Here is a 27,135-nt window from a genome sequence, read left to right on the forward strand (position 1 = left end):
ACATTCACATTGCAGATTCTAGATTCTAGATTCTAGATTACAGGTATTCTTGGTCTTCATATTGAGACAGGCAGATACATTGGCACAGCAGAAGACCATAGAATTTGTAATTTATGTGACATCCAAGAGGTGGAGAATGAAATGCATTTTTCAGAATAATGATAGCCTAGAAATCTAGCTGCACCCTAGCAGCAGCAAATATATTTGCTCTGTAGGTGGGTCTAGAAACGAGCCATAGGAACTTTTTGAGTCTGGAACACCGTTTGCGTTCACCAATCACAGCGCTCTATCTGTTTAGAGAGTCGTTGGGCGGGCTTAACGCCATGACGACATACTTGGCGACGGTGAAAAACGCGACAAGACAAGATGGCTTTGGCAAAGGAATCAGCGTTGGCATCAGCTTTGAAAGAATTAAACTTGTCATTTTCTTTCAAAGTTGAGCAAGAAACTGCACTGAAGTCATTAATTTGAAGAAGAATGTATTTGGTGTTTTGCCGACGGGATATGGGAAAAATTTAATCTACCAACGTCATCCTGCTCTATGCTCTGATTGGTCGTAGCGCTACCCTATTGGTGCAGAGGCAGTTTGAAAGACAGCCTTCATCCCGCCCCGATAATGAATTTGTGTGGTTGGACGATGCTGAGAAGCTAAAACATCTTTTTCAGTTGAATATATTTGCATTTTCTTTATTTCTTGAAAAGGCTTGGGCAACGAGACAAAGAGCGATATATAGTTGAGTACTGAAAGTAATCTTAAACTGTTTATTTATGTGTCACACCTGTGTGGCAGGTAACACCAACATGTGTCTTGTAATCCCATATGGGACGGGCCACAGTGGTGGCATGACGCGAAAAAAAAAAAATTCATTCATTCATTCATAACCATCCTCTATCTCAGTGTACTGTACTTACCGGATCTCCTCTGAGTCCTCGCTGTCCTTTGAACCCCGCCTCCCCACGGATCCCCGGGATGCCCTGAGGAACCACAGAGAAAACCTGTCAGTCAACCAGCCAGAGGTCAAAGGTCACCGTGTCACCGCCGAGGGGGAATTCCTTCTGTTCTGAACGGCTTCGTCTGCTTCGTCTCTGCTGCTCTCACCGCTTTGTGTTCATCTATCAATAATAATTAGTTCTGCAGTGGTGACGATGACATAATGATTCATTTATAATAATCAATAATAAATCAATAAAGTGACAGAAAACGAAAAAGTGTTTGATGTCGAAGTGTCTGAATTAACTCAGAACAGAGACATTCAATTAAGAACTACGCACTCATTTAAAGTTGATTAAATTAATTAAAAAAGTAAAATTTCACAATAAAATGCAACAAATTATAAAAATGACTATGTAACTAAAAACCAAGATTATAGTTTTAAACATAATAACAGTTGTCTACACGCAGATTAATTATTGGATCATAAATTAAATTGGTATAATTAATTATGCTAATTAACCTGAGCTCATATACACAAACAAATCCTGCACAGAGTAGCATGTAAAACAATTAATAATAATAATAATAATAATAATAATAATAATAATAATAATAATAATAATAATAATAATAATAATAATAATAATAATTATAATAATTATAATAATCTATTTTAATGATTTCTGTTTTCACCTGTGGGATGTGAAACAACATGTTTGATTAAACTGCTGATTGAAATGAAAGTGTGAATGTGAAAGTCAAATGGTGGCTGGACAGATACTGGAATAATATTTTTAGATAATAATAATAATAATAATAATAATAATAATAATAATAATAATAATAATAATAATAGAACAGTACAGGGTTTCCTGGGTGTCCTCTCTCTCCTCGTCCTCCGTCCTTCCCCGTCTCTCCCTGTGAACAGAGGAAACAGAAACAGATCAAACTGCTGTTTCCTGAACACACCCACTCATTTCCTGCTGCGTCTTCATCATCATCTTCATCATCCTCTTCATCATCATCATCATCATCATCATCATCATCATCATCGTGGTCTGATCTTATCCTCGTCTGGATTAGTTATCGTTGCTGCTGTTGATGTTGTTGTTGAATCTTCTGTGTTTCAGGAACTAAAAGCAGTTCATTATCACAAACCAACATGAATATTATAACAAACGATGCAACGCTGCAGCTGATTAATTGAAATGTAAAACTCTGTCTTTGTTTTACTGTGAAGGGTTTTGTTGATTTGTTGAAAAACTCAAAAATCTTTCCAAGAATATTTGTCTTATTTCTAGTCAAAACAAATCTCATTCTACTAAAAATAAGACTCATCGCATTAAAAAGCAGCTTGTTTTTAGACACTTTTTACTTCTTTCAAGCAGATTTTCACTTGAAATAAGTAGAAAAATCTGATAGTGGAGCAAGTTTTTTTTCTTATTACAAGCACGAGGCAGATTTTTCTACTTATTTCAAGTGAAAATTAGTTTGAAACAAGTGAAATGATCTAAAAACAAGTAAATATTTAGGCGATGAGTCTTAATTTAAGTGGAAAGAGGTTAGTTTTGACTAGAAATGAGACAAATATTCTTGTAAAGATTTTGAGTTTTTGCAGTGTGTGTAACATGTTGATTCTTGGACTTCATTCTGTTGTTTCCTCTGGTTTTCCTCCAACAGACAGCGATCTGATCTGTGACACTCTTCAGTTTCCCATTTTTTATTTTTTATTTTTTAGACTTATGTTTTTTATTTCTTCTGTTTTTTTAACACGCTCATGAGAAACACTCTGCGGTTTCTGTCCCAGTTCGTCATAATAATAATAATCATCATAACATTGAAGTGAATCATGTTTTGATGCAGATGTGCAAACCTCTGTCTCTACATCTGATGATGATGATGATGATGATGATGATGATGATGATGATGATGATGCTGTGCAGCTGCAGCAGTTGTTACCTGTTCTCCGTTGACTCCGTCCAGCCCGTCCTCGCCGTCCTCGCCCTGCGGAGGAGGAGGAGGAGGAGACAGTGTTTATCCAAACATCCAAACATCCAAACATCCACGCTCCGCTCCCGTCTCGTCTGCCGCTAACATCCCAACATTCCTGCTGCCTGATTCACTCTCTATCTCTGTCTCTCTCAGTTTAGTTCAGTTTAGTTTATTCGATTATCATTTTATCTCCCCCTTCTCAACAGATGGAATTCACTCAATACACACAAATACAAAATACAATGATGAGGAGTGCTAATGGAAAAGGTGTAGGCTGAAGCTCGTGCTTATTATGCCTTTTACCCTTTTTTTTTACCAAAACGAATGAGAAAAGAGATGAAGAGAGAGAAAAAACAAAACAAATTCAACAAGGCAACTTTTAAACTACATGGTCTGAGTTATACCATAAGAATTCAGATCAAACAAGCATTTAGCTTTCACAACAAATTTGTATATTCTTTTAGTACCTTGGTTTTAAAAGTATTTTTGAAAGAGGAAATCGAATATCCAAGAATATTTGTCTTATTTCTTGTCAAAATGTCTCATTTCTAGTCAAAACTAATCTCTTTCCACTTAAAATAAGACTCATAACCTAAAAATGTACTTGTTTTTAGATCATTTTCACTTTTTTCAAGCAAATTTTCCACTTAAAATAAGTAGAAAAATCTGATAGTGGAGCAAGTTTTTCATTCTTATTACAAGCACAAAAAACTTGCTTTCACTGGCAGATTTTTCTTATTTTAAGTGGAAAATTTGCTTGAAAAAAGTAAAACGTGTCTAAAAACAAGCTACTTTTTTAAATGTGATGAATCTTATTTTAAGTATAATTCGATTTGACTAGAAATGACATTTTGACTAAAAATAAGACAAATATTCTTGGTAAGATTTTGAATTTTTGCAGTGCGGTTATTCCACACCTTTGCACCTCTAACAGAAACACGTGGCTGTTTAATATGAGTTATTATTTGAGGTTTCCCCTCTCACTCACCCTGTTTCCTCGCAGGCCTCTGAAGCCCTGTGGACGGACACAAACACAAACACAGAGTCAACATCTGGCAGCCGACCACAGCTGCTTCTGTCTTCAGGACTTCCTGTTCCCTGTATACTGTACCTTGGGTCCTCGGATACCAGCGCATCCCTGCGCTCCCTGAGGCCCGCTGGGTCCGGGAGGGCCTCGCTCGCCCTGCAGCCAGGAGACAGAGAGAGAGAGAAGGTGAGACGTCACCACGGTAACCACACGCCGAGTGAGTGAATGAATGAATGAATGAATGAATGAATGAGTGAATGACTTACGGCCACACCCTCTTCTCCAGGGAACCCGGGGTAACCCTTCTGTCCAGAGACACCCTGCTCACACACACACACACACAGTTACAGTTCACTATAAAGTTCAAACTAATTATAAAAAGTTGACTTCTGACATCATCAATGTTACAAAATACAAAGGTTAGATTTACACTATGTTTAATTAATAAATGTTCAAACTATTTATCAACTAGAGGTGCTCTGTGGAGAGAGAGAGTCCAGTAATCCAGTAGTGGCTGTCTTGAAAAATTGCAGTCATCTTGAAATTTAAAGTGGTTTCTTGTTGAGTGACCGATGGAGTCAACTCATTCCAATTTTCAAGCTGGTACCACCACAGCACCTTTATATACATGTGCCGTCAAAATGGTGCAATTTATGCAAATTTATGCAAATTTGCTCATGTTAACAAAGAATTTCAAAAAACTTATAATACATTTTTTGCTTGTCTTAATGTAAGTAATCAACTCAGTAATTTTCATGGAGATATCTAAAGATTAAAAATTTTACCCTATTCATGTGAGAAACATAATTAATAGGCGTATAAATGGGCTATATTTGGGTCTTTTTCTAAACTTTCCCCTAATGGGATTCTTCGGGTCTTTTTTTTCCCTCACTCAGGACATGTTGAGGATACAAAACCAGTTGAGTTTGCTTCTGTTCTGTCCTGCAATTTGTTCAACCTTTTTTCATAAAATGACTGGACTATGCAGGAAATCTGACGCAGCATCAAGCTTTCATTTGACATCAGAGTTATTTTTAACATGTCATTGTGACAATGCTGGATAAATAAAGGCATTTTATTGATTTAAAGAGTTCTTCCTCCCTTTTATATGTTTAATTAATAACAATTTTCTATGTGCAGATTAATTATCGGATTATAAAATAAATTGTTATCATTAACCTGTGCCAACAAATCCTGCACACGTTAGAATGTAAAACAATTAAAAACAATCTATTTGAATGATTTCTGTTTTTAATTGTGAAATGTAAAACATCGTGTTTAATAAAACTGCTGATGAATTCACTTCTAATTAAATCACTGCTGATTAAAATTAAAGTGTGAACGTTAAAGTTAACACACACACATACCACCATATCACAACCTGAGACTGACGCGGCTGCAGGAAGTGCTTTTATTGTGAAACTCATGTAAAATCAAAGGAGACTCATTACTGATAAATTGCTGATTAAATAACTATACTTTTATTTGTGACAGGAAGTACTTTTACTGTGAAACAGATGCTTCAGTAAAGACTTTTCCTACAGGAAGTGCTTTTATTGTGATACTCATGTAAAATCACTGGAGACACTTCACTGATTTAATTATTGATTAAATAATTGGACACTTTTATTTGGCACAGGAAGTACTTTTACTGCGATATCAACAGTTTATACTACTGATTAAAGTATTTTTGGGAAACCCTTTAATTTACAGGCCTCTAAATATGTGATAATGTCAAGAAATAACGATCAGTTTCACAGTAATGTCTTGTTTTTCATAAAGGCAAAGATGCTTTTCATGCTTTGAAGTTTTTTGGAAAGGCCAGAATATTTGACCGTTATTTCTGGGCTGTTTCTAGACATTATGACACAATTACTTGTTATTTCTTGGCATTATCACGTAATTAACGGCCTGTAAATTAAAGGGTTACCTACTTTTGTACTTTTATTTTGAAGGATCCTGTGTGTTGCAGTGAAGTATTTCTACATGACAGTTCTTGTACTTGTACTTGTTAACCCTCTCTGGTCTGGTCTCCATCAGTCTGGAGATAAACATCATTAACCTTCGATCCTTCAGGTCAAAACGTCTCCGCGTGTTTTATTTTGAAAAGTCGGCGCTCCGACTCGGTTTTCCCAAACATTCCTGACGTGTTCGTGTTTAAAGAGTCTGAAGGTTTGTAAACGTCCGTCACCTTTGTCCCCGGGGGGCCCCGGGAGCCTCGCACGCCCTCGTGTCCCGAGCACTTGCACATGACGTTGCAGCATTCCCTGTCCGAGACGGTGTCCTGCAGAGAGACGAGACAGAGGACGTTACAGAGGACGTTACAGAAGACGAGACAGAGGACGTTACAGAAGACGTTAGGTGTCCTGCAGAGAGACGAGACAGAGGACGTTAGGTGTCCTGCAGAGAGACAGAGGATGTTAGGTGTCCTGCAGAGAGACAGAGGATGTTAGGTGTCCTGCAGAGAGACAGAGGACGTTACAGAAGACGTTAGGTGTCCTGCATAGAGACGAGACAGAGGATGTTACAGAAGACGTTAGGTGTCCTGCAGAGAGACAGAGGACGTTACAGAAGACGTTAGGTGTCCTGCAGAGAGACAGAGGACGTTACAGAAGACGTTAGGTGTCCTGCAGAGAGACAGAGGACGTTACAGAAGACATTAGGTGTCCTGCAGAGAGACAGAAGACATTAACCCGAGCAGCTCCAGCTCCAGCGTCTCCTCCAACATTGTCCTTCCTTTCTGTCCAACACTAATCTGGATAATCTTCTTGTGTCTCCTCTCTGTAAACACTCTGCTCTTCACTCGGCTCCACTTTGTTTATTTCCTCTTTGCCAGTGGCCGTTTCTCCAACGTGCTGAATAATCTGCATATTTTCTGCAGTCGGACTCGGCAGCAGCAGTAGCTCCCTCAGGGTTCCAGTTCCTGTCCGGACAGGAAAACCTTCACTCCATCACTGAGGAGCCTGGTGGACACCAAACATCTCAGACCAGCACAACCACTCAGACCTGCTCTGTATTCCCTATGCCCCGAAATGCGAAATTGTCCCGAAAAAAATTAAATAAGTCTATTTTTCAAGCTTGTTTGTAGCGGAAGCTCCTCTTCCCAGTTCGTCCAAATTTGATGAACCGGGAATAGGAGCTTCGAGAAGCTTCCGCTACAGAACAAGCTTGAAACATAGACTTATTTAATTTTTTTCGGGACAATTTCGCATTTCGGGGCTTCAATACAAGAGGGACATTACAGATGGAGGTATTTTGATGTTTTTTGGTGTGTCTTTTTGTTACGAAGACAGTTGGTATCTATTTGCATCCAAAGTCGTTATGTGGCGCTGTGGCGTAAATAAACTGCTAATTGCAGGAAAGCGACAGAAACTGAGGCAACTGCTGAGCTGAGCCGCCTTCCTGGCTGCAGTCACCCCTGGAATGACGGTGGAACGAGCCGTTTGTCTCTCTGGAATTACGTTTTATCCAGAATTATGAATTATGTCCATCTTGTATCACGCTGTAAGTAACACAAAAGATGCTTCCAAATCCTCTGAGCAACAACACCGTTCGCACTGAATCAGATCTCTACGAATCCGATGAAACCTCCTCATGACGCGGTTTGAACCGGATCTCTTGTGGTTTTTGGGTGTTCAGACTGTCAAAAAAATCAAACTAAATACGATCTGGATTTGGAGTGGCAGTGTGAACAAGGCCTGAGAGACGAGTGAAGGTTGTCATGTCTTAGCAGGGTTAATTAGCTTAGCTTAACGTAGCGTAGCTTAGCTTAGCTTAGCTCAGCACAAAGACTGGAGGCAGGGGGAAACTGTGACTCCGGCTCCGTCCAGAATGAAAAAGCTGCAGGATCTTGTTTTTGTTGGAAGAAAAAAAGAAAACAGTCGATACAAACAATCAACTTCCAGCCTGAAACATGAAGCTTCAGCAGCTGCAGTTCCTCTCCCGACCACTAGAGCGAGTCTCCAGCAGACTCAACATGTTAGGGTGAAATCAACAGAAACAAGCTTTGGTTTCTTCAGTATCAGATAAGGAGGCAGCTGACAGTGACTGTGTGTGACTCACGATCTGTTTGAGGATGGTGCTGCCCACGCTCGACATGCCGACGCTCAGAGGGAGTTTGTATCCGAACCCTCGCCCAAACTCCACCATCTGCAGCTGAGCCGTGTCGCGCACTCCCTCCAGAGCCACCACCAGCAGAGCGCTGACGCCTGAGGGCAGAACACACAACATGAGAGGAACCTGCAGAAGTATCGTCACTGTATTGTATGTAAGAGTATCGTCTTTGTGAGTGTGTACCTGATGTTTGTGTTGATGTTGATTTAACTACCTACTCATTGGGCGCATGACGGCTGTCCGACTACCTATTTCTCCGACTTCCTATTTCTCCGACCATACATTTCTTTATTTTTGCGTCCATTAGTCCAACCTCCCATTTCTCAGACTTAAGTTATCCTAACCCTAAAACTAACTGTAACACTGTAGAATAACTTAATTAATGGGTAGTCGGAGAAATGACTTATTTAACTATGAATTCATTTATAGGATAATATGATCATGTATGCTGTTTCTGTTCTGCAGCTTGACTTTTAACTTATTAATGAATGTGAATAATGAATAATGTATAATAGTAGCTGCAAAGCTGATAAATAAAGTTGCATTGTATTGTATTGTATTGTTCCTACCAGACTTCCTCAGCAGCTCTGACTGATGCTCCAGGGTCATCACGTCTTCATCGAGTCCGTCTGAGAAGATCACCAGCACCTGATGGACCGGGTCATTAGACATGTTAGACTCCATGCCTTCACACCAGTCTATGGATGGATGAAACTCCATCCTTGATACATAAAGAAGTGTAGGTTAGAGTATCTAGTCCTAAGGTTTTTTTTATTCTGCGTTGTTTATACCAGAGTAAAGAACAAAGCTGTTCTGGTTAACTTGGTGTCGTCTTCCCCTACTGACCAACTTTCCAGAACTTGTTATGGTTTGTTTGGTTCTACATCAACAACACATTTGTGGTTTGGCATCAAGTTCAACTTCAATGAGATCCAGAGGTTTTTTTTAAACGACCGGTGGAAAGTATTAAGGAATCAATTAAGAGTAATGTTCCTTCACTGATCTTCCAAGTCAGAAAACATCGTGTCTCATTTTCACGTCTATTTATTTGAAGGAAAAACCAACTCTTCAGATAGTTAAACACCTGGCTGAGCTGCAGCTCCTTTGTACAATGACATGTCTTCACTTCAGCAGAATTTACCAGCAGTGAAGAAGTTTACTGGGTCAAATCAAGTGTAATTGTCCACATTTAACAAGCAGCTGTAATTCGCCAGAACACCACAAAGAGAATTCTGCAGAAACGAGTCCTGAAACCTCCACATTTGAATATTTCCTGTTCTCTGGTCCTAAAATGTCTGGGTTTGTCAAATGGGTTTTTGGTAAGATGACTACAATCAGATCTGTGATTAACACAAGATGTGTTCTCATGATATAAAACAACCCAGTCCAGATTTGTTAAGAAAACTGTAGCTGACTTAACCAGTTTAAAAAAAAAAAAAACTACTGTCTTTTAGTGAAGGGAACCAAAGTGATGTGAGCATCAGGGTTGGACAACAAACACACAACTTCCCTGCAGCTCAGACTAAAAACTGTACTAACAGAAAAGCATCACTGTACCAGGACAGAGTTTTGGACTGGGATTGTAGTGTGTACATGTCAGACTTTGTGTTGTGCGTCTCAGACTCACCTTCACTCCTGCATTGGACTGAACTCTGAACTTTTCCTCGAAGGACTTCAGCAGTGCCGAGTTGAAATACGTGGGCTCCGTCAAACTCGAGGTCATGACCTTCCTCACCACCTCCTCGCTGTAGTCCTCAAAGCTGAAGTCGTAAAGGGTCCGTCCCTCTCGGCCCACCAGCCGGTAGCCGATGTCGGTCTGGATGGTGGCGTTGCCGACGCAGCACAGTCCGGGTACTGACGAGACGTAGTGGGCGATCTCTGGCAGGAAGGTCTGGAGCTTGGAGTGACCGCTGATCAACGTCTCGCCAGCAGCTCCGGTTCTCGCAGAAATATCGAATCCAATGGCGATGTTGATGGTGCAGCCTGCAGCAAAGGGAAACACAAACATGTCAGAGACACAGAGGAATATGTTGGAGACACAGGGAGACAGACAGAGAGCTGGAGACACAATGTTGAACTCACTGCTTTGTTCGTCGACGGGTTTGGATTTGCAGATGGTGTCCAGCACCTTTTGCCTGATCTTTTCCAAGCTACCAAAGTTCTGCACGGTGAACAGCCTCTCCGGGGTGCCGGTGATCTGCAGGAGCTGCAGGTCGTGGATGTCTCCAATGCCGATCACAAACACCTCGATCCCAAGAGCCCTGATACGATCGGCAGCGTCTTCTACCTCATCTTGCGATTCGCCGTCTGTGATCAACACCAGATTCTGGGAGATCCCCTCAGATTTCCGGCTGCCCCGTGCCGCTGTGAAATATTCCTTGATGTTATCCAGAGCCGCTCCGATGGTGGTTCCTCCGCCGCGCTGCTGCAGATCTAAGATGCGCTTGCTCACGGCCTGCTCGGTATACATGTCGTTGAGGTAAAACTCTGGCTGAAAGGTGTCGCTGAACTGAGCCACTCCGACACGCACCAAACTTTCACTGACTTTGAAGCCCTTCACTAGATCTGATGTGAACTTCTTCATGACTTTGTAGTCGTCTTGGGCAATGCTGCCTGACTGATCGAGCAGGAAGACCAAGTCGGCCTTCTGTTTCTCACAAACTGCAAAGGAGAAAGAGAGGAAGGTTGAGTAGATGATAAATTGAAGAGTCTATGTTGTTGCCTGATATCGTTGCCTCAAATGTTTGCAGATACTGTCAAAGGAGGGACATGTAGGCAACTTGTATATTTGACAATATCACTGAAATGCTAAGGTTACCAACCTTACTACAAACTGAACCCTAATCCAAACCATTTTACTATCTCAGATAATGTCATATTTGGCTTTTCCTTTTCTGTTATTAGAATATTCTGTCAAAAATCACCAACACTAACTAGAACAGTGCATCTAAGTCTTCCAGTGAGGACTAAGTAAGGAAATATGGGTTTGCTTTAGGATGCATCTCAGCGTTGAAGATGTGGAACTTCTGTGTCCTCTGATGCTTCCTCTTACCTGGCTTGGTGGAATTGCAGAGAACATGAGAAATATTTTTGTGGAGAGTCTCCAGGGCGTCAAAATTGTCCACGAAGAAAACCCTGGAAGATTCACCAGCGGCCATGGTCTCAAGCTCGGTTCTGTCCGCTCCTTCCACTCCGATACTGAAGACGTTGATGCCTTTGTTTAGTAGCGCCAGTGACGGTACTTCCAGATTGTTGGGGTCAGTGGCCTCACCATCAGTGATCACCATGAGGATCTGAGGCACCTGCAGGTCTGCCCGTCCACCGTTGGCAGCATCAAAGTACGGCAAGGAGTATGACAAGGCCTTTCCAGTGTATGTGTCTCCGTACGGCGACTTCAGAGCTGCTATTGCCTGAAGAACATCTCGTTTGGTGGTGTACTGTTTCAAAGTAAAGATGGAGTTGGCCTCCGTGGAGTACATGATGACTCCAAATCTAGTCAGGTCTTTTCCAACTGTGGTTTGGTTCACCATGGCCTCCATAAACTTCTTCATGCTTCTGAACTTCTCTAGGGTGATGCTTGTGGAGCCGTCCACCAGGAAAACGATATCAGCCTTTTCTATCTTCTTACATTCTGGTTGGAAATAAAAGGGACAAAGTGTAAATGTGGTACAATGTAAAATAACAGAACTTTTTACTTTTTTAAAATTATTATTAACGTACCAACTTTCCAGCTCTGATTGACATGATCAGTCTTGTTAACTAGCAAGCTGTCAACCAATCTATCCAACAGACGGGGTTTGTTGACATAATTGCAAACCAAAACTTCTCACCAGATTATATTTTAGCATTCACCAGTATTACTACTACTGTGGATTGTAGTCAAACAGAGGTCAGTGCCACTTAAGGTTTGCAATGTCGTCCTTCAATAGTTTTTTGTATCATAAAATAAAAGTTATAGATTTCTGTTCTGTTTCTCGTTTACAAACTCTGACTCACTGCATCACTGAACTGTTTTTAAAGTATATTGTGATTCTGGGATTGTCCCAGCTCCCAGCTCTCACCTCTGTCTGGTTCACAGAGCTCCAAGGTCAGCTGGCCCTCCAAGTCCTTCAGGGCATCGAAGTCCCTCTCTGCGTACATCCTGTCCGGTGACCCACTGATCTCCAGCAGCTGGGTGGTGTTGGCATCCACAACTCCGATGGCGTAGACCAACACTCCTTTAGCTCTGAGATCCGCAGCCGGACCTCGGACCTCATCCTGGGCCTCTCCATCTGTTATCACTACCAGCCTCTGCTTCAGGTTGGGACGACCTCCTCTGGTTGCATCAAAATACTGGGTCACAACTGAGATGGCTTCACCTGTGTGTGTGCCCCCACCTATCTGCTGCATGCTATCGATGGCTGTAGACATTTCGTCTCTGTTGTAGTACTGGCTGAGGGGGAACTCCAGTTTCTGGACAGTGCTGAACTGCATGACACCAACATGCACCTCGTTCTGCCCGACGGCGGACTTCTTGATTACAGATTTCATAAAGTCTTTCATTTTGGTATAGTCTGTGTGGGTGATGCTCCCAGAGCTGTCAATCAAAAAGACAAGGTCTCCTGGTATGTCTTTGCAAGCTGTAGACACATTAGCATAGACATGTCAGTAGACAGTTCTTTCTGCTATTTTCAAAGACACAACTGAAAACAACATGTATTTATATACAGAATCCTTTTAGTTAGCAGTTGAGCGCAAAACAAGTTAACAATTCACATCCAACAAAAGACATTGTTGCATAAAATTCCTAATTTTCTAACACCTGCTTTGTGCCACTGTAGGTTGCTATAACTGCCATATATACAATACAGCAGGCATGCATGTTGAAGTCTAGTCCACTATGTTTGTCCTTACCGTCTGTAGTACAGATATCTGTGATGATGTCGTCCTTGATGGGCTTCAGGGCATCGAAATTATGCACAAAGAAAGTCCTTTTGGCATCGCCGGCAATCTCTTGCAGCTCAACGACATCTGCCTGTTTCACCCCGATGGCGTAGACGGTGACACCCTGCGACCTCAGCATCTTTGCAGGAGCAATGACCTCATCAGAGGATTTCCCATCAGTGATGACGATCAGGTACTCTGTGACTTTGTGCCCGCGAGAGGCCATTGCTCTGTCAAACTGTGGGCTCATGAACTCCAGTGCTTTTCCTGTCTCCGTCCCACCTCCCACTTGTCTGATTGCCAGCACAGCTTTCTCCAGGCTCTTGGCATCAGTGTAGGTCGTCAGATCGAATTCCAGTTCTGGGTTATCTGCGTATTTTGCCAGCCCCACCCGGACATGATCTGGCCCGATACGGAATGTGTGAAGAAACTCAACAATAAACTTCTTCATGTCTTCGAAGTCCGCGGGGTAAATACTTCCAGAATGATCAATAAGGAAGAAAATATCTGCTTCATCTGTTTGAACACAGCCTGGAAAGGAAATACAAAAATATTATGAATTCTCTTACCAATCCACTCTGCTTAAAATACTTGTTACCACACATTTTGTGAAGCTTGTTTATATTTGTGTGTATTCAAGTCAACAACTGGATAAACACTGGTTCATACCTTCTTTGATGCCAGTTCTTCTTGTATTGACTGAGATGGCTTGGCGCAAGATGTCAGAGCAAACAACTTTCTGCAGACTCTGCTCCACAGACTTCAGCTTCACAAAACTGTCCACAATGAACATGTGTTTATTGGGGGGATGAGATGCCATCTCCAGCAGCTGGGCCTTATTTGCATCTTTGACTCCTAGGGAGTAAACTGTAACACCAGCCCGACGGAGTTCAGCTGCCGGTTGGGCCACGGAGTCCTGGGATTCACCGTCTGTGATCACCACCGCCACCTGCTGGATGCCCTTATCTTTCCTGCTCCCTCTTAGCTTGGTAAAAACATTCTCTCGGGCGAATGTCAGGGCAGCTCCAGTGCTTGTACCTCCTCCATGGTAAGGCAGGATTTTAATGAAATTCAGCAGCTCTTTCTTGTCATTGAAGCTGTCGAGGTAGACCTGTGCTGTGGGCCTGTCGTTGTACATCACGATTCCAACTCGGACTCTGTTTGCGGCGATTTCCAAACCGCTGACGATTGAATGCAGGAAAGTACGTATCAACTGGAAGTTGGGGGTTCCAATGCTCCCTGACTCATCAACAATGAAAACAATATCTGCAAATTTGGCTGCTTTGCAATCTGTGAAAGGAATATCGATGATAAAATCAGCAATTCTTCAAGTAATTAATGTTTGATAATATTTGATAATATTGTAATTATATTAAAATAGTAATAAAAGCGTCTCACCCCCTGTAAGAGTTGAATCCAGATCCTGTGTTTCAAAGATGGTCTTCAGTGTAGGTACGGCATTGCTGATAGAATAGTATGCGTATGGTGCTGAGGCTACGACACGCATTTCAGTCACCTGTGAACTGACGCCCATTCCCACCACAGTAACTCCCTCTGATTTGATCTGACGCGCCTGCATATCCACAGAATCGTCTGAATTTTTTCCACCTAAAACAACCAAGTACTGTCGGTAGCCTTGCTCTGCCCGGCTTCCTGCGGCACTGGTGAAAAAATGAGTGCTGGCGTACCCCAAGGCACTGCCCAGGTTACGCTGTTCGTTGACTTGCAGCCGGCGCTGGCGGAAACGTCGAACACCAGCCAAGGTCTCATCTTTGGTTTGAAAAGCATTGAGCAGAAATTCCACCTTCATATCTTGACCATACTGAGCCAAGCCAAGACGGTAGGCATTCGCTCCGATGTTCAGTTGGTTGACCAGTCGGACCAGGATGGTTCTGACCTGCTGGAACTCTCCTTGACTTATGCCACTGTCCACCAGAATGAAAATGTCTGCAAACCTTTCTGCCAGAGCTGAAACAAACAAACCAAAACAACTGATATCACTTGTATTATTATGTCAGATGAACCTGCCCAGAAAAAGAAAGCATTAGAAATGATCAAACTTGTTTCCTGTACTGAAATTGATTCATAATTCTTAAATCAGGATTAAACAACTACAGGTAATCCAGATATAGTTTCTACATAGCAAAGAACCACGATTCAGGTTGAACAGATTAAAAAGAACCAGCACTTTGCCAGATAAAACCTATTGAATAAGTAAACAATCGTGAGTTCACCACTGTTTGTCCCCATGTCTCAAACAACCTCTGTCTGTTGATGTTATGTAGCTGTGTTAGGTTACTTCTTACAAAACAGAATGTGTTATGTCTACAAGCCAGTGTTTTTAAAATATCACATGGAAAAGGATTTGTCCTCAGGTAAAAGGATCGATTGGATTTCTGTGATTGTCTCTGCTGCAGGTTTAAGGACTGAAGTACAGCAACAAGTAGAATCAAGGTTTTTTACAAACAGATGTTTGGGCTGTTATCATCTATTCTTATATTTTATTGCATGATAAACACCATCCTTTGCCTTACCTTGTCTCTGATCGTCCATGGAGACACACACAGTTTTCAGCAGACCCTCTGTCAAGGCCAACAGAGCTTGGTAGCTGTTGATGGTGAACATGAAGCGCTCTGAAGGTCGGCTGGCAATGGACTGGAGCTCCTTCTGGTTTGCGCTTCCCACTCCGATGGCAAACACAATGACTCCGTGCTGCTTCAGGCGCTGGGCGGGCGCATCCACATCATCTGTGGAGTCGCCGTCAGTGATGATCACAGCGATCTGAGGCACTCGTTGGTTGGCTCGGCTGCCGGCCTGCGCTGTGAAGTACGTGTCCACGAGGAAGTTGATGGCTTTGCCTGTTTCTGTGCCCCCTGTTCGGTAGGGAAATGTGTCTATCTCGTTCAGCACAGCCTGCTTGTCCATGTGGTCCTTCAGCAGGAACTCCTGGTAAGGATCATTACTGTATTGCGCCAAGCCGACCCGAACTTTGTCAGCACCGATGTCGAGGCCTGAGACGACACTGCGGAGAAAGTTCTTGCCCGCTTCGAAGTTTGCTGTGCCGATGCTGGAGGAGCCATCGACCAGGAAGACGATGTCGGCCACAGTGGCTTTGGCACATTCTGGACAGGAGGGAAAGGAAAGTCAGAATTCAAAGCAACGAGAAGAGGAACGTGTCTGTGTAAGTATATTTGTGTACAATATAGCATGTAAGTCTGTGTTGTTGGGCTATGGAAAGACTTGAAAACTGTTGTTAGTCTTTCAGTTAAGGCATCAAATCCACTGCCTGCTTTAAAAACAACCAGATATGAACTTAACTGAAGAACACAGCAGTTCTCTAAATAGGCAGAAACACCTCAGAACCCCCCCCTCCCCCAAAGTCATGAAGAGTAAAAACACGATAAAAGCTGTTAATATGTCTATTTCAATTAATCTGGGAACAGATTGATGTTCAGAGGCTCAAAAAATGCTACTGGCCCTGGTCAAAGTGAGTGTCAGTGAATTGCTTTGAATGTTGAAATTTCCCAGAAAAACAAAAATACTTTGCTCTGCCATTGAATGTAAATGATACTGAGGTCAGATCGTCACCACCAGCTGTGGTGGTAGGACAAATATTACCTTGGGACAACTGCAGGAGTTGTCGTTTGGCTTCCTCTACAGTCGTGCACAGTGTCTGGATGATGCTCTGAGAAATTCCTTGCAGAGCTGCGAAATCAGACACGCTGTAGACGTGCTGGCTGTGCGGCTCGTTGGCTATCTCTTTCAGCTGGTCTTCGTCCGCTTCCTTGATACCGATCGCATACAAAACGATTCCCCTCCTCTTCAGATCCTGGGCGTGGGACTCCACGTTGTCTTGCGATTTGCCGTCAGTGATCACCACGGCGATCTGGGGCACGTTCTGAGCAGCTCGGCTTCCGGCTGCCGCCACAAAGTGCTCCTTCAGCATGAAGTCCAGGCCCAGTCCCGTGTGGGTGCCTCCACCCATGTAAGGTAACGTGCTGATGTACTCGAGTATGTCCGCCTTGTTCTGATAGGTGTTGAGCAGGAACTCGGTGCGTGGAGTGGTGCTGTACTGGACCAGGCCGATGCGGACATGTTCAGGTCCGACGTCGAAGCCGTTGACCAGGGTGTACAGAAACTGACGGATCTGCTCGAAGTTCTTGGTGCCGATGCTCCACGACCCGTCAACCATGAAGACGATGTCAGCCACGGCTTCTTGTGTGCAGACTGAGAGGGGAAGGTGGTCAGGTCATGGAGAGGTCTTGGAGATAAGACGCCACAGGGCGCCACAAGGAAAGCTTGGTAACACTTTACTTGAGTAGGTGTTCATAAGATTGACATAAAACTGTCATAACCACAACATAACAGCTGTCATAAACATCTATGAATACTTATGACAGCTGTCGTTAAGTGTCATTCAGTAAGTTATGTTACTTTTGATGCAAAGTTGACATTGTTTTAGATGTCCTTGTTATGAGAACTTGACATCATTTTTAAAATTTGGCAATTAGGTCTGCTATGACAGTTTAAATTGTCTTTATGTCAAGTTGTCAGAACAGAAACATCTCAAACAATGTCAACTTTGCATTAAAAGTGACATAACTTACCGAATGACAGCTGTCATAAGTATTCATTGATGTTTATGACAGCTGTTATGTCATGGTTATGACAGTGTTATGTCAATCTTATGAATACCCAAGTGTTACCGAAAGCTCTAACTACTCAAGCAGCTCTGGGCTCTGAGAAAGAGTGCCAGCCAAAGGGGGAAAAGGTGTGAGCGTGATGATCTACAGATACAGGAGGTGGAGGCAGCTCACATGGGCAAGCCAGAGGAAAAACAACAAGAGCAGCTGGTTCTCAGGTTGTGGATGGTTCCTGGACAGGAGCAGGGATCCGCACTGAAAGCACTTACCTTCAGGTGGACTGTTGGAAGCAGAAGCGTGCGGAAAATGGAAACAGAAAGTGGAGTTGCTCACAGCTGGTGCTCATTTTCTTCATAAAGTGGTGATGGAAGAAGCAGAAGATGGACAGAGTGCTGGTCCAACCCTACCTTTTCCTTTGACATCTCCTCTTCTGCTCACACATAAGCTATCATCACCTCATCTTGGACAAACCTTACACCCATCACAGCCTCTTTGTGTCCATATTTATTTACCTTCATAGTTTTCTTAAGATGTGTCCTCAGCCTTATTACTTTCAAGATATTAAAATCTACAGAGTTCCCTGTTGGAGTAGAGTCAAACTGGCACAAGACCACAAACATAGCTCAGGTTAATCAGATCCAAACAGGAAACTTTGTGTTGTTGGAGAAAACTGAGACTATGATGATGTAATGTCAAGATCATTGGACACAGGAAGATGAAAGTCTGTATTAAAAAGCACTTTCATTTCATTATGTTGTGGTCATGTTTAATATTAATTGGCGAGTGCTTGATGCTCAAAGTGTCTTTGGTAAGTCAATGTATTCCCTTACCTTTGAAGACAAATCTCCAGGGCGTAATTAGGTTTTATGGGCTTTTGTTTAAATATGGAAATCATAAGAAAACTATGAAGGATTGTTTATTTTTTTCTGTACAGACTCTGCTGATCAAACCCATTAAAACTAAACAATCTTGTGAATCATTTGTGAATCAGTAAATGCATCATATCCATGTGCTCGGCAGAAAAACACATTCCTGTGCAAGGTTAGTAAAAGTGCTCTGTACGTGTTCACAATAAACTTGAGCTGCAGGACATACCACACACACATGTATGCACTGTGTGTGTGTGCGCCTACATGCATTTCTTAGTATACACTAAATACCCAATTGGTTTTACAGATGTTGTGGCTGTGATGTAAGGCTGAGGCTGAGGCGGAGGGGCACGTATGCCATGATCCTTTATGTGCTGGTATGCAGGAAGTTAAGTCATTGCTGCATAATCGCACCCACCTGTCTTCTGAGCGGTGTTGCCGTAGAAACACACTGCCATGATGAGGCCGAGGAGAAGACCCCGCCCCCCCTCCATGCTGGCTCAGTGGTGGCTCTCGGGTTTCTCTCTCTCTTCCTGCGGCACAAAGACAAAGACGACCATAAAACGCTGAGAACCGATCCGTTTGACATCTGGAAGGACTCAGTCATAGACACGCCCCCACACAGCCCCCCCACCCCCACCCCACCCTGACTCTGCATCACTGAACTCAACTTTCCCCCCAAGAACACCTCTGATCAAAAGAGCAGGCGACCATCTTGGTGCAACATTAAAAGAGGAATGTACACAACTCTTTAATGTGCGAGCCAAAATACCAAACTAGTATTAGCATCGCTCACAAACACAACATTCAGCTGTGGTTTAAGAACTCAGACCATTTCAATGAGGCGAAAATTGTTTAATTACAATGTAAAATAAGAGGAATTCAACTTTAAATCTTTCTATAAAGTCTTAACCAAAGGACACAGACAGGACAAAGCTAACGTTAGCATCAGTAGCTGTTTACACTCACCAGTCAAGAAGAAACATGAGATTATTCCATCAGTCTCAGCAACAGCTGTGTCCAGAGGTGCAGACAAACATGGATGTTCATGTCTCTCTAAACAGTTTATATTTACCTTGGTGTTTGTTTCCACCTCTGGATACAGATGTTAGCGAGTGAAGGAATGATCACAAGTCTGTCTGCTGCTAAGTAAACTGACGCCAACGCTAAATTTAGCTAAGTGGCAACGATACAAAAACTTGCAGAGAGCTGATTTCAGATGAGGTTAGTGATATTGACATATTTAACTCATTAATGATGAAATAAGAATCTTTAATTTGAGCTAGAGTGATGAAACTTCATCGTGAAAACGTAATAACCTCAGGTCAGTTCATTTTAAGGCACAAACTATGTTGCGTGTTTCCTATTCTGTTGTTAAACAAGTTGAAGTGGTTGAAACTCAAAAACTAAGAAGAAGAATCCAAGAATATTTGTCTTATTTCTTGTCAAAATGTCTCATTTCTAGTCTAAACTAATCTCTTTCCACTTAAAATAAGACTCATCACCTAAAAATTAACTTGTTTTCAGATAATTTTCACTTGTTTCAAACTAATTTTCAATTGAAATAAGTAGAAAAATCTGCCAGTGAAAGCAAGTTTTTGTGCTTGGAATAAGAAAGGAAAACTACTTATTTCAAGTGAAAATCTGCTTGAAAGAAGTGAAACGTGTCTAAAAACAAGCTACTTTTTAATGTGATGATTCTTATTTTAAGTATAATTAGATTTGTTTTGACTAGAAATGACATTTTGATTAGAAATAAGACAAATATTCTTGGTAAGATTTTGCATTTTTGCAGTGTGGATCACAAACGCCCAGTGATTTCGCAGGCCGACAGTTATGTAGCCTATTTAACTCTTGTGACACCGGCGGGCTGAGCAGTGGGGGCATAAACTGGGCGTCTTCTGCACCGTCAGTGGTAATTACCTCATTTAAAAATCTAATTTAAAGACCACAACGGCTGCAGTGGGATCACACAGAGTAAATCACGTCGGGCCAATCCGATCCGATCCGGGTTGGGGTTCCCGCACAGAACATTAATCACTCCATCACATCAGTGACAGACGAGCAGGTTCTGATTGGATCCAGATGCTTGGACAAGGACTTTAGTATTTTTTGGGGGGCTCTTAGGCCTTTAATTGGTAGGAATCGAACCGGGAGCCACTGCAGCAAAGACTATAGGCTCTGTATATGGGGCGACTGCACAACCCACTGCAGTGGCGTAATATTTTGGCTCCTAGAGGTCACTTAAGCACACGTTGTGGCCTCCAAGAGGACACTTTAGCACACATTTTAGCTCCTAGAGGGCACTTTAGCACACATTTTAGCTCCTAGAGGGCACTTTAGCACACATTTTGGCTCTTAGAGGGCACAAAAGCACACGTTTTGGGTCCTATAGGACACAAAAGCACGTGTTTTGGCTCCTAGAGGGCACTTTAGCACATGTTTTAGCTCCTAGAGAACACTTTAGCACACGTTTTGGCTCCTAGAGGACACTTCAGCACACGTTTTGGGTCCTATAGGACACAAAAGCACGTGTTTTGGCTCCTAGAGGGCACTTTAGCACATGTTTTGGCTCCTAGAGGGCACTTTAGCACACGTTTTGGGTACTAGAGGGCACAAAAGCACGTGTTTTGGCTCCTAGAGGGCACTTAGGGCACTTTTTGGCTCCTAGAGGACACTTTAGTGCACTTTTTGGCTCCTATAGAGGGCACAAAAGCACGCGTTTTGGCTCCTAGAGGGCAGTTTAGCACATGTTTTGGCTCCCAAAAGGGCATTTCAACGCGCGTTTTGGCACAGTTGTACTTAATGTTGAATTATTGAGTCAACGTCTTGAGAGGAGACGTTTTCTCTGTGACCCTGAAGTGACCGTGGGAAACAGACGCCGTCGTCTCTGAGAAAATGTTTGAAATGTTGTTTTATGAACTCTCTGTAGATTCTCTTATCTCACATGTTTAACACTGACGACGAGCCAACGATTTAATTCCTTGCTCTTTTCATTATATCACTATGAGACTGTGGAGCCATCGCAGCGTTAAACTCAACTACTTTGTTGTTTGTTGTGTTTTACAGCAAAAGCACCGTGAACCAAACAGTAAATTCTGAAAGCCGACACGTGGTTGTGTTTTAGCATTTTAATTTTAAAACAAAACACTGGTCGTCTCGGTCCACGCTCTGCTGCAACCGGGGCTCTGTTTCACTTCTTTCTTTCTTTCGTTTACTTGAAATCTCAGGGTTTGTGTTTTATTTTGAAAACCTTGGGGTTGTGTTGTTTTTGAGCCAAGGTCAAATTCAACTTCACTTTCGCTACTGTTGCATGTACAGGACAAACAGGGGATCAACGGTTAGTTTTCTCAGTGAAAACAACAACAAAAAAGTATGAAAACTTTACAGTAGCCTACATAAAATAAAGACAAGGGTCAAATATGTTGTGTTTTCGAGTCAAAGTCAAATTCAAATTCCTTGGACAAACAAAGGATCACAGTTTAGTTTCCTCTCGGACCCTCAGTAACAACATCAAATAAAGTACAAAAACGTATGAAAAAAGATGAGGATAAAACATAAATCAAATATAAAATATCAAACGCATCTATATTTTTGAAATCTCAGAGGTTTTTTTTTATTTTGAAATTATTCTGGAGTTGTGTTTTTGAGTCAAAGTCAAATTCATGTACAGGACAAACAGAGGATCAAAAATTTGAAAACAACAAATAAAGGACAAAAACTTTACAATATTAATGAGTAAAAAAAATAAATGAATAAAGATGAGGGGCGGCAGTGGCTCAGGTGGTAGGTCGTCCAATGATCAGAGGGTTGGCGGTTCGAATCCTGCTCTGTCCCGGTTGCTGCCTTGGGCAAGACACCTTACCACCCAAAATGTCTCATTTCTAGTCAAAACAAATCTAATTATACCTAAAATAAGACTCATCACATAAAAAGTAGCTTGTTTTTAGACACTTTTTTACTTCTTTCAAGCAGATTTTCACTTGAAATAAGTAGAAAAATCTGATAGTGGAGCAAGTTTTTCTTTCTTATTACGAGCACAAAAAACTTGCTTTCACTGGCAGATTTTTCTACTTATTTCAAGTGAAAATTAGTTTGAAACAAGTGAAAATGATCTAAAAACAAGTAAAAATGATCTGAAAACAAGTAAATTTTTAGGTGGTGAGTGGAAAGAGATTACTTTGGACTAGAAATGAGACATTTTGACAAGAAATAAGACAAATATTCTTGTAAAGATTTTGAGTTTTTGCAGTGTGACAAACCAGCTGCAGAGAGACAATCTACTTCCTGTTTACACCGACTCAGGTGACGTGTTCTCTTCTCAGGTGTGTGATGACGTCATGCAGGACTAAAACAACTGGTCCAGGATCAGAGATGAACCTTCAGTGTGACTGTAGCGGCAGACAAACAAACTGGCCTCAGTTCAGTTCAGTTTAGTTCAGTTCCTCTTTACAGCTGGACACGTTTTTATAATAAATCTTTAATTTTCCATCCAGACCAGAATCAGAATCAGAATCAGAAGGAGAAGAGGAAACTGAAGTGATTGTGTGTTTGTGAGGAGGAGGAGGAGGAGGAGGATGAAGAGGAGGCCTGTGTCTGTGCAGCCTGGAGGTTTCCATGGTTTCCTGGTTTCAGATGGTTCGGTGTCGTGTGAAGGACGATGTCGAACTAAAACCTCCAGACTTCCTGCAGCGTCACAGAGAAGACCAGAAACAGTCTGGCAGTTTGGCTCAAACCAGAAGAATAAGAACTCCTTCAATCTGCCCACACTCACTCTTCTCCTCCTCCTTCTTCCTCTTCCTCTCCCTTTTCTCCTTCTCCTTCTTTTTCTCCCTCTTGTTCTTGTTCTTCTTTTTCTCCTTTTTATACTTCTTTGTCTTCTTCTCCATCTTCTTCTTTTTCTCCTTCTACTTTTTCATACTGATACCGCTTTCTGCTTCTCAGCGTACGTCAACATGGCCGCCATCTTGGTCCGGAGTTACTGACCATAGACAGTCAGACCCTTGTAGAAGACATTTCAGTGTATTCAGTTTGTGTGTCTGAGTATGTAAGTGTATGTTTAATACATAAAAAAAAAAAAGGTTTTGTTGTTGTATCATAAATATAAGTGTCTGACATTTATAATAAACCAAACGGCTTGAAAATCGGTTGAATATTCAGCGGGTTATGGCGATTTTAAAGGGACAACGAGGAGTTTTGGAAAAGCGAAGCGTTTTCATTGATGAGCCTCCGCGCCATGAAATTCTTTGACCGGCGCAAGACAGACTCATGTTTTCATTCATCAAGAATTAAAGTCAGAGGTTGGAAGACGATCACATACCGTCGTAGTTCCCACCATAAACGGTGATTCGGCGGCGTTATTCTCATGACTCGCCACGAAACCGAAAGTAAAGAAACGCTGGTCGGCTCGCCCAGCATTTCCACCACCACTAATAATAACAAAATAACCATAGAGACAAAACCATAGATTTATCTAAAATGGACCATTAACAAGTGGTAACGTAGATTCATCCACATTAATATCAGACTTTTTTATTGTCGTGGAATTTTTCGTTCTGCCGATGGAGAAACTCCTCGTTGTCCCTTTAATGGTTGATAGACCTCTGCCTCTGTTGACTAGTGCAGTACACCATAGGCTTCCCCCTGACCAAGATGGCCGCCGCGTTGACGTATTCCACTCAGTAGAGCTGCCTGGGAACGTGGCATCTAGTCAGTATATACTGTATATGTATGCTACTTTTTCTCCTGCTCTCCTTCTTCCTCCTCTCCTCCTTCGTCCATCCGTCTGGCGGCCCCCCGAGCCCCGACAGCGAGCAGCCGCTGCATCTGGATCAGTTTTCCGGCCTGACGGATCCATTTCCTGTGACTGAGGTGGAGCTGCAGCGGCCGGCGCCTCCATCGGGTCTCAGCTCAGATCTCTGCCTCTTCCTGGAGGATCATCACCGGGATGAGGACGAGCTGCTGCTGCTGCTGCTGCCGCGGCAACGCAGCTTCATTCACAAAGGAAACTATTCTATTAGCACGCGTCGCGCACATCTGTATGCAGCTGCAGGCAGGCGGCCGCCCAGATGTTGCAGCAGAACATTCCTGCATCACAAAGTGACAATAAATCAGCTGATTGTTTGTCTGAACGCACAAACACGTCGATGCTGAATAAACTCTGAGCTACTGCAGCACGCACACACACACACACACACACACACACACACACACACACACACACACACACACACACACACACACACACACACACACACACACACACACACACACACACACACACACACACACACACACACACACACACACACACACACACAACATCTGTCCACAGGTGAAACACATCAGAGTCCAGAGAGCTGAGTGTAGGCCTGTGTGTGTGTGTGTGTGTAGTGAACACAGTTGTGTAATAATAGTCTAGTTGCAAAGGAAGGCGGCGGCCATCTTTGATTCACAGATGTAGAAACATCTGTTTGATCTGGAACTTCTAATGATGAAACCAAATCCTGCAGCAGGAGATTCAGAGACTTCACTCAGGATCTCCTCTTCCTCTTCTTCTTCTCCTCTTCCTCCTCCTCTTCCTCCGCCTTCTCCTCCTCCTTTTCTTCTTCCTCCTCCTCTTCCTCCTCCTTTTCCTCTTCCTACTCTTCCTCCTACTCCTCTTTCTCCTTTTCCCCATCCTCCTCTTCTTCCTTTCTTCCTCCTCCATCTCCTCCTCTTCTTAATCCTTTTTTATCCCCCTCCTCTTCCTCCTCCTTCTCCTCTTCCTCCTCTTCCTCCTCCTTTTCTTTCTCCTCTTTCTCCTTTCCCTGCTCCTCCTCTTCCTCCTTTCTTCCTCTCCCTCTCCCTCCTCCTCCTCCTCCTCCTCCTCCTCCTCCTCCTCCTCCTCCTCCTGCAGCCGGTCTGAGATGTTTCTGTTCTGACTCTGATGGTTCTGCAGCAGCTTCTAAAGAGTCACTGAGATCTCCCACTCTCCTCCGGGGACAGTGAAGGCAGCACCGACAACATGACAATAACCAGCACCGGTACTGAACCTACATAATGTATCTGTGTCTGTGTGTGTGTGTGTGTATATGTGAACATGTGTTAGCATGTGTGTCTGCCCCCCCTCCCCCACCAACATGGTTTAGATCTGTGTGTAATCACCAGCCGAGGGGCCGGGGCCCCCGAGGGGGGGGGGGGGGGGGGCCCGGCCGGTTCAGTGTAATGTGAAGCATGTGAAGGTAATCAGGCTGATGGAGCTCTATTTACCCGGACCTCCGCGCTCTGATCCGGTTCTGTTTATTTAGTCAGAGCTGCAGAGACTGTAGAACTCTGATGATGATAATGATGATGGTGGTGGGGGTGGGGGGGCAGTGTTTAGAGCCTCAGACTGAAGTGGGCTTTTCCTCTCTGGGACGGGACGGTGAGATGATGGTTCTGTGAAGGTCGTCTGAAGGTCGGCATCGGCCCTCTGATCAGACAGGTCTTGTTGGTTTTATCAAGTGATTTCAATCTCCAGATGTGACGTTAGCGAATCTGTCTTTGTTTGATGACGAGCAGTTGGTGATTTCACCAATAACTTTTAAAGGGACAACGAGGAGTTTTGGAAAGCGAAGTGTTTTTTCATACTACATTTACCATGAGCCTGAGGGTCTAAGGACAGAGGATGTTGTTGTGATGCCATGTAAAGCCCTTTGAGACAAACTGTTTGTAAAAACGGGCTATACAAATAAAATTGCCTTGCCTTGCCTGAAATTCTTGGACCGGTTAAAAACGGACGTCTTGCCAAGAATGTTTTCATCCATCAACAATGAAAGTCAGAGTTTGGAAGACCATAAACGGCGATTCGGCGGCGTTATTCCCATGACCCACCGGGCAACGTCCGCGAAACCGAAAGTAAGGAAACGCTGGTCGGCTCGCCCAGCATTTCCACCACTAATTAAAATAACAAAATAACGATAGAGACAAAACGATATATTGATCGAAAATGGACCATTAACAAGTGTGGGTAGCGTAGATTCATCCACATTAATATGAGACTTTTTTATAACCAAATAGAAACTCCTCGTTGTCCCTTTAAAGGTCAACACAATGCTTCGATTTCTCGCCACTGGAAAAAGGCGACAATGTAACACTTCAGATTGAGTCCTACTTTTCACTAGAAGTGTGAGTAAGACGCTTGATAAGTTTTAGGTGCAGCTTTCAGCCAAGATTCTTTTTAAACTCATAAGTCGACTCTTGGCAGTGTTGTTAGGAGGAACTCGATAAATACGGTCTCTGTTCAGCAGCTTCTCCAGGTCTCAGCCCAGTGGGCGGAGCCTCCTCTACATATTGGGCTCTTTGAACAGCTCCACTACTTCCTGAACTTAATGCTGCTCCTTTGTTTCCTGTCTTACATTATTGGACAAACTGATTAATGTAAGACAGGAAACAAAGGAGCAGCATTAAGTTCAGGAAGTAGTGGACCAGTGGCGTGCACAGGGGAGGGGCACGGGGGGCGGTCGCCCCCCCTCGTGGCCCAATTGTTGAAAAACGCGTGCTAAAGTGCCCCCTGGGAGCCAAAACGCGCGTTAAAGTGCCCTCTTGGAAGCCAAAACACGTGCTAAAGTGTCCTCATGGGGGGCAAAACGTGTGTTAAAGTGCTCTCTAGGA

The 27,135-nt window shown here is 43.0% G+C and overlaps 1 protein-coding gene across 1 annotated transcript in view; it reads right to left on the minus strand.

The window, feature by feature from the left end:
* Positions 1 to 18,995, minus strand: part of col6a4a (collagen, type VI, alpha 4a) — a gene marked incomplete at both ends in the record, with an annotated part of 38,208 nt that extends 19,213 nt beyond the window's left edge. Inside the window, 19 exons of the mRNA XM_083990381.1 lie at positions 913 to 975; positions 1,799 to 1,852; positions 2,894 to 2,938; positions 3,915 to 3,941; positions 4,038 to 4,109; positions 4,220 to 4,273; positions 6,145 to 6,237; positions 8,016 to 8,161; positions 8,636 to 8,714; positions 9,694 to 10,049; positions 10,149 to 10,727; positions 11,119 to 11,697; positions 12,128 to 12,685; positions 12,960 to 13,520; positions 13,659 to 14,279; positions 14,388 to 14,957; positions 15,524 to 16,111; positions 16,608 to 17,216; positions 18,920 to 18,995. Of these exons, the coding sequence (XP_083846507.1) occupies positions 913 to 975; positions 1,799 to 1,852; positions 2,894 to 2,938; positions 3,915 to 3,941; positions 4,038 to 4,109; positions 4,220 to 4,273; positions 6,145 to 6,237; positions 8,016 to 8,161; positions 8,636 to 8,714; positions 9,694 to 10,049; positions 10,149 to 10,727; positions 11,119 to 11,697; positions 12,128 to 12,685; positions 12,960 to 13,520; positions 13,659 to 14,279; positions 14,388 to 14,957; positions 15,524 to 16,111; positions 16,608 to 17,216; positions 18,920 to 18,995 (5,730 nt within the window). The remainder of the gene's footprint in view (positions 1 to 912; positions 976 to 1,798; positions 1,853 to 2,893; positions 2,939 to 3,914; positions 3,942 to 4,037; positions 4,110 to 4,219; positions 4,274 to 6,144; positions 6,238 to 8,015; positions 8,162 to 8,635; positions 8,715 to 9,693; positions 10,050 to 10,148; positions 10,728 to 11,118; positions 11,698 to 12,127; positions 12,686 to 12,959; positions 13,521 to 13,658; positions 14,280 to 14,387; positions 14,958 to 15,523; positions 16,112 to 16,607; positions 17,217 to 18,919) is intronic.
* Between the last annotated feature and the right edge of the window lie 8,140 nt (positions 18,996 to 27,135).

Source organism: Trachurus trachurus, assembly GCF_905171665.1.
Source record: "Trachurus trachurus genome assembly, chromosome: 16".
Classification (NCBI taxonomy): Eukaryota; Metazoa; Chordata; class Actinopteri; order Carangiformes; family Carangidae; genus Trachurus; species Trachurus trachurus.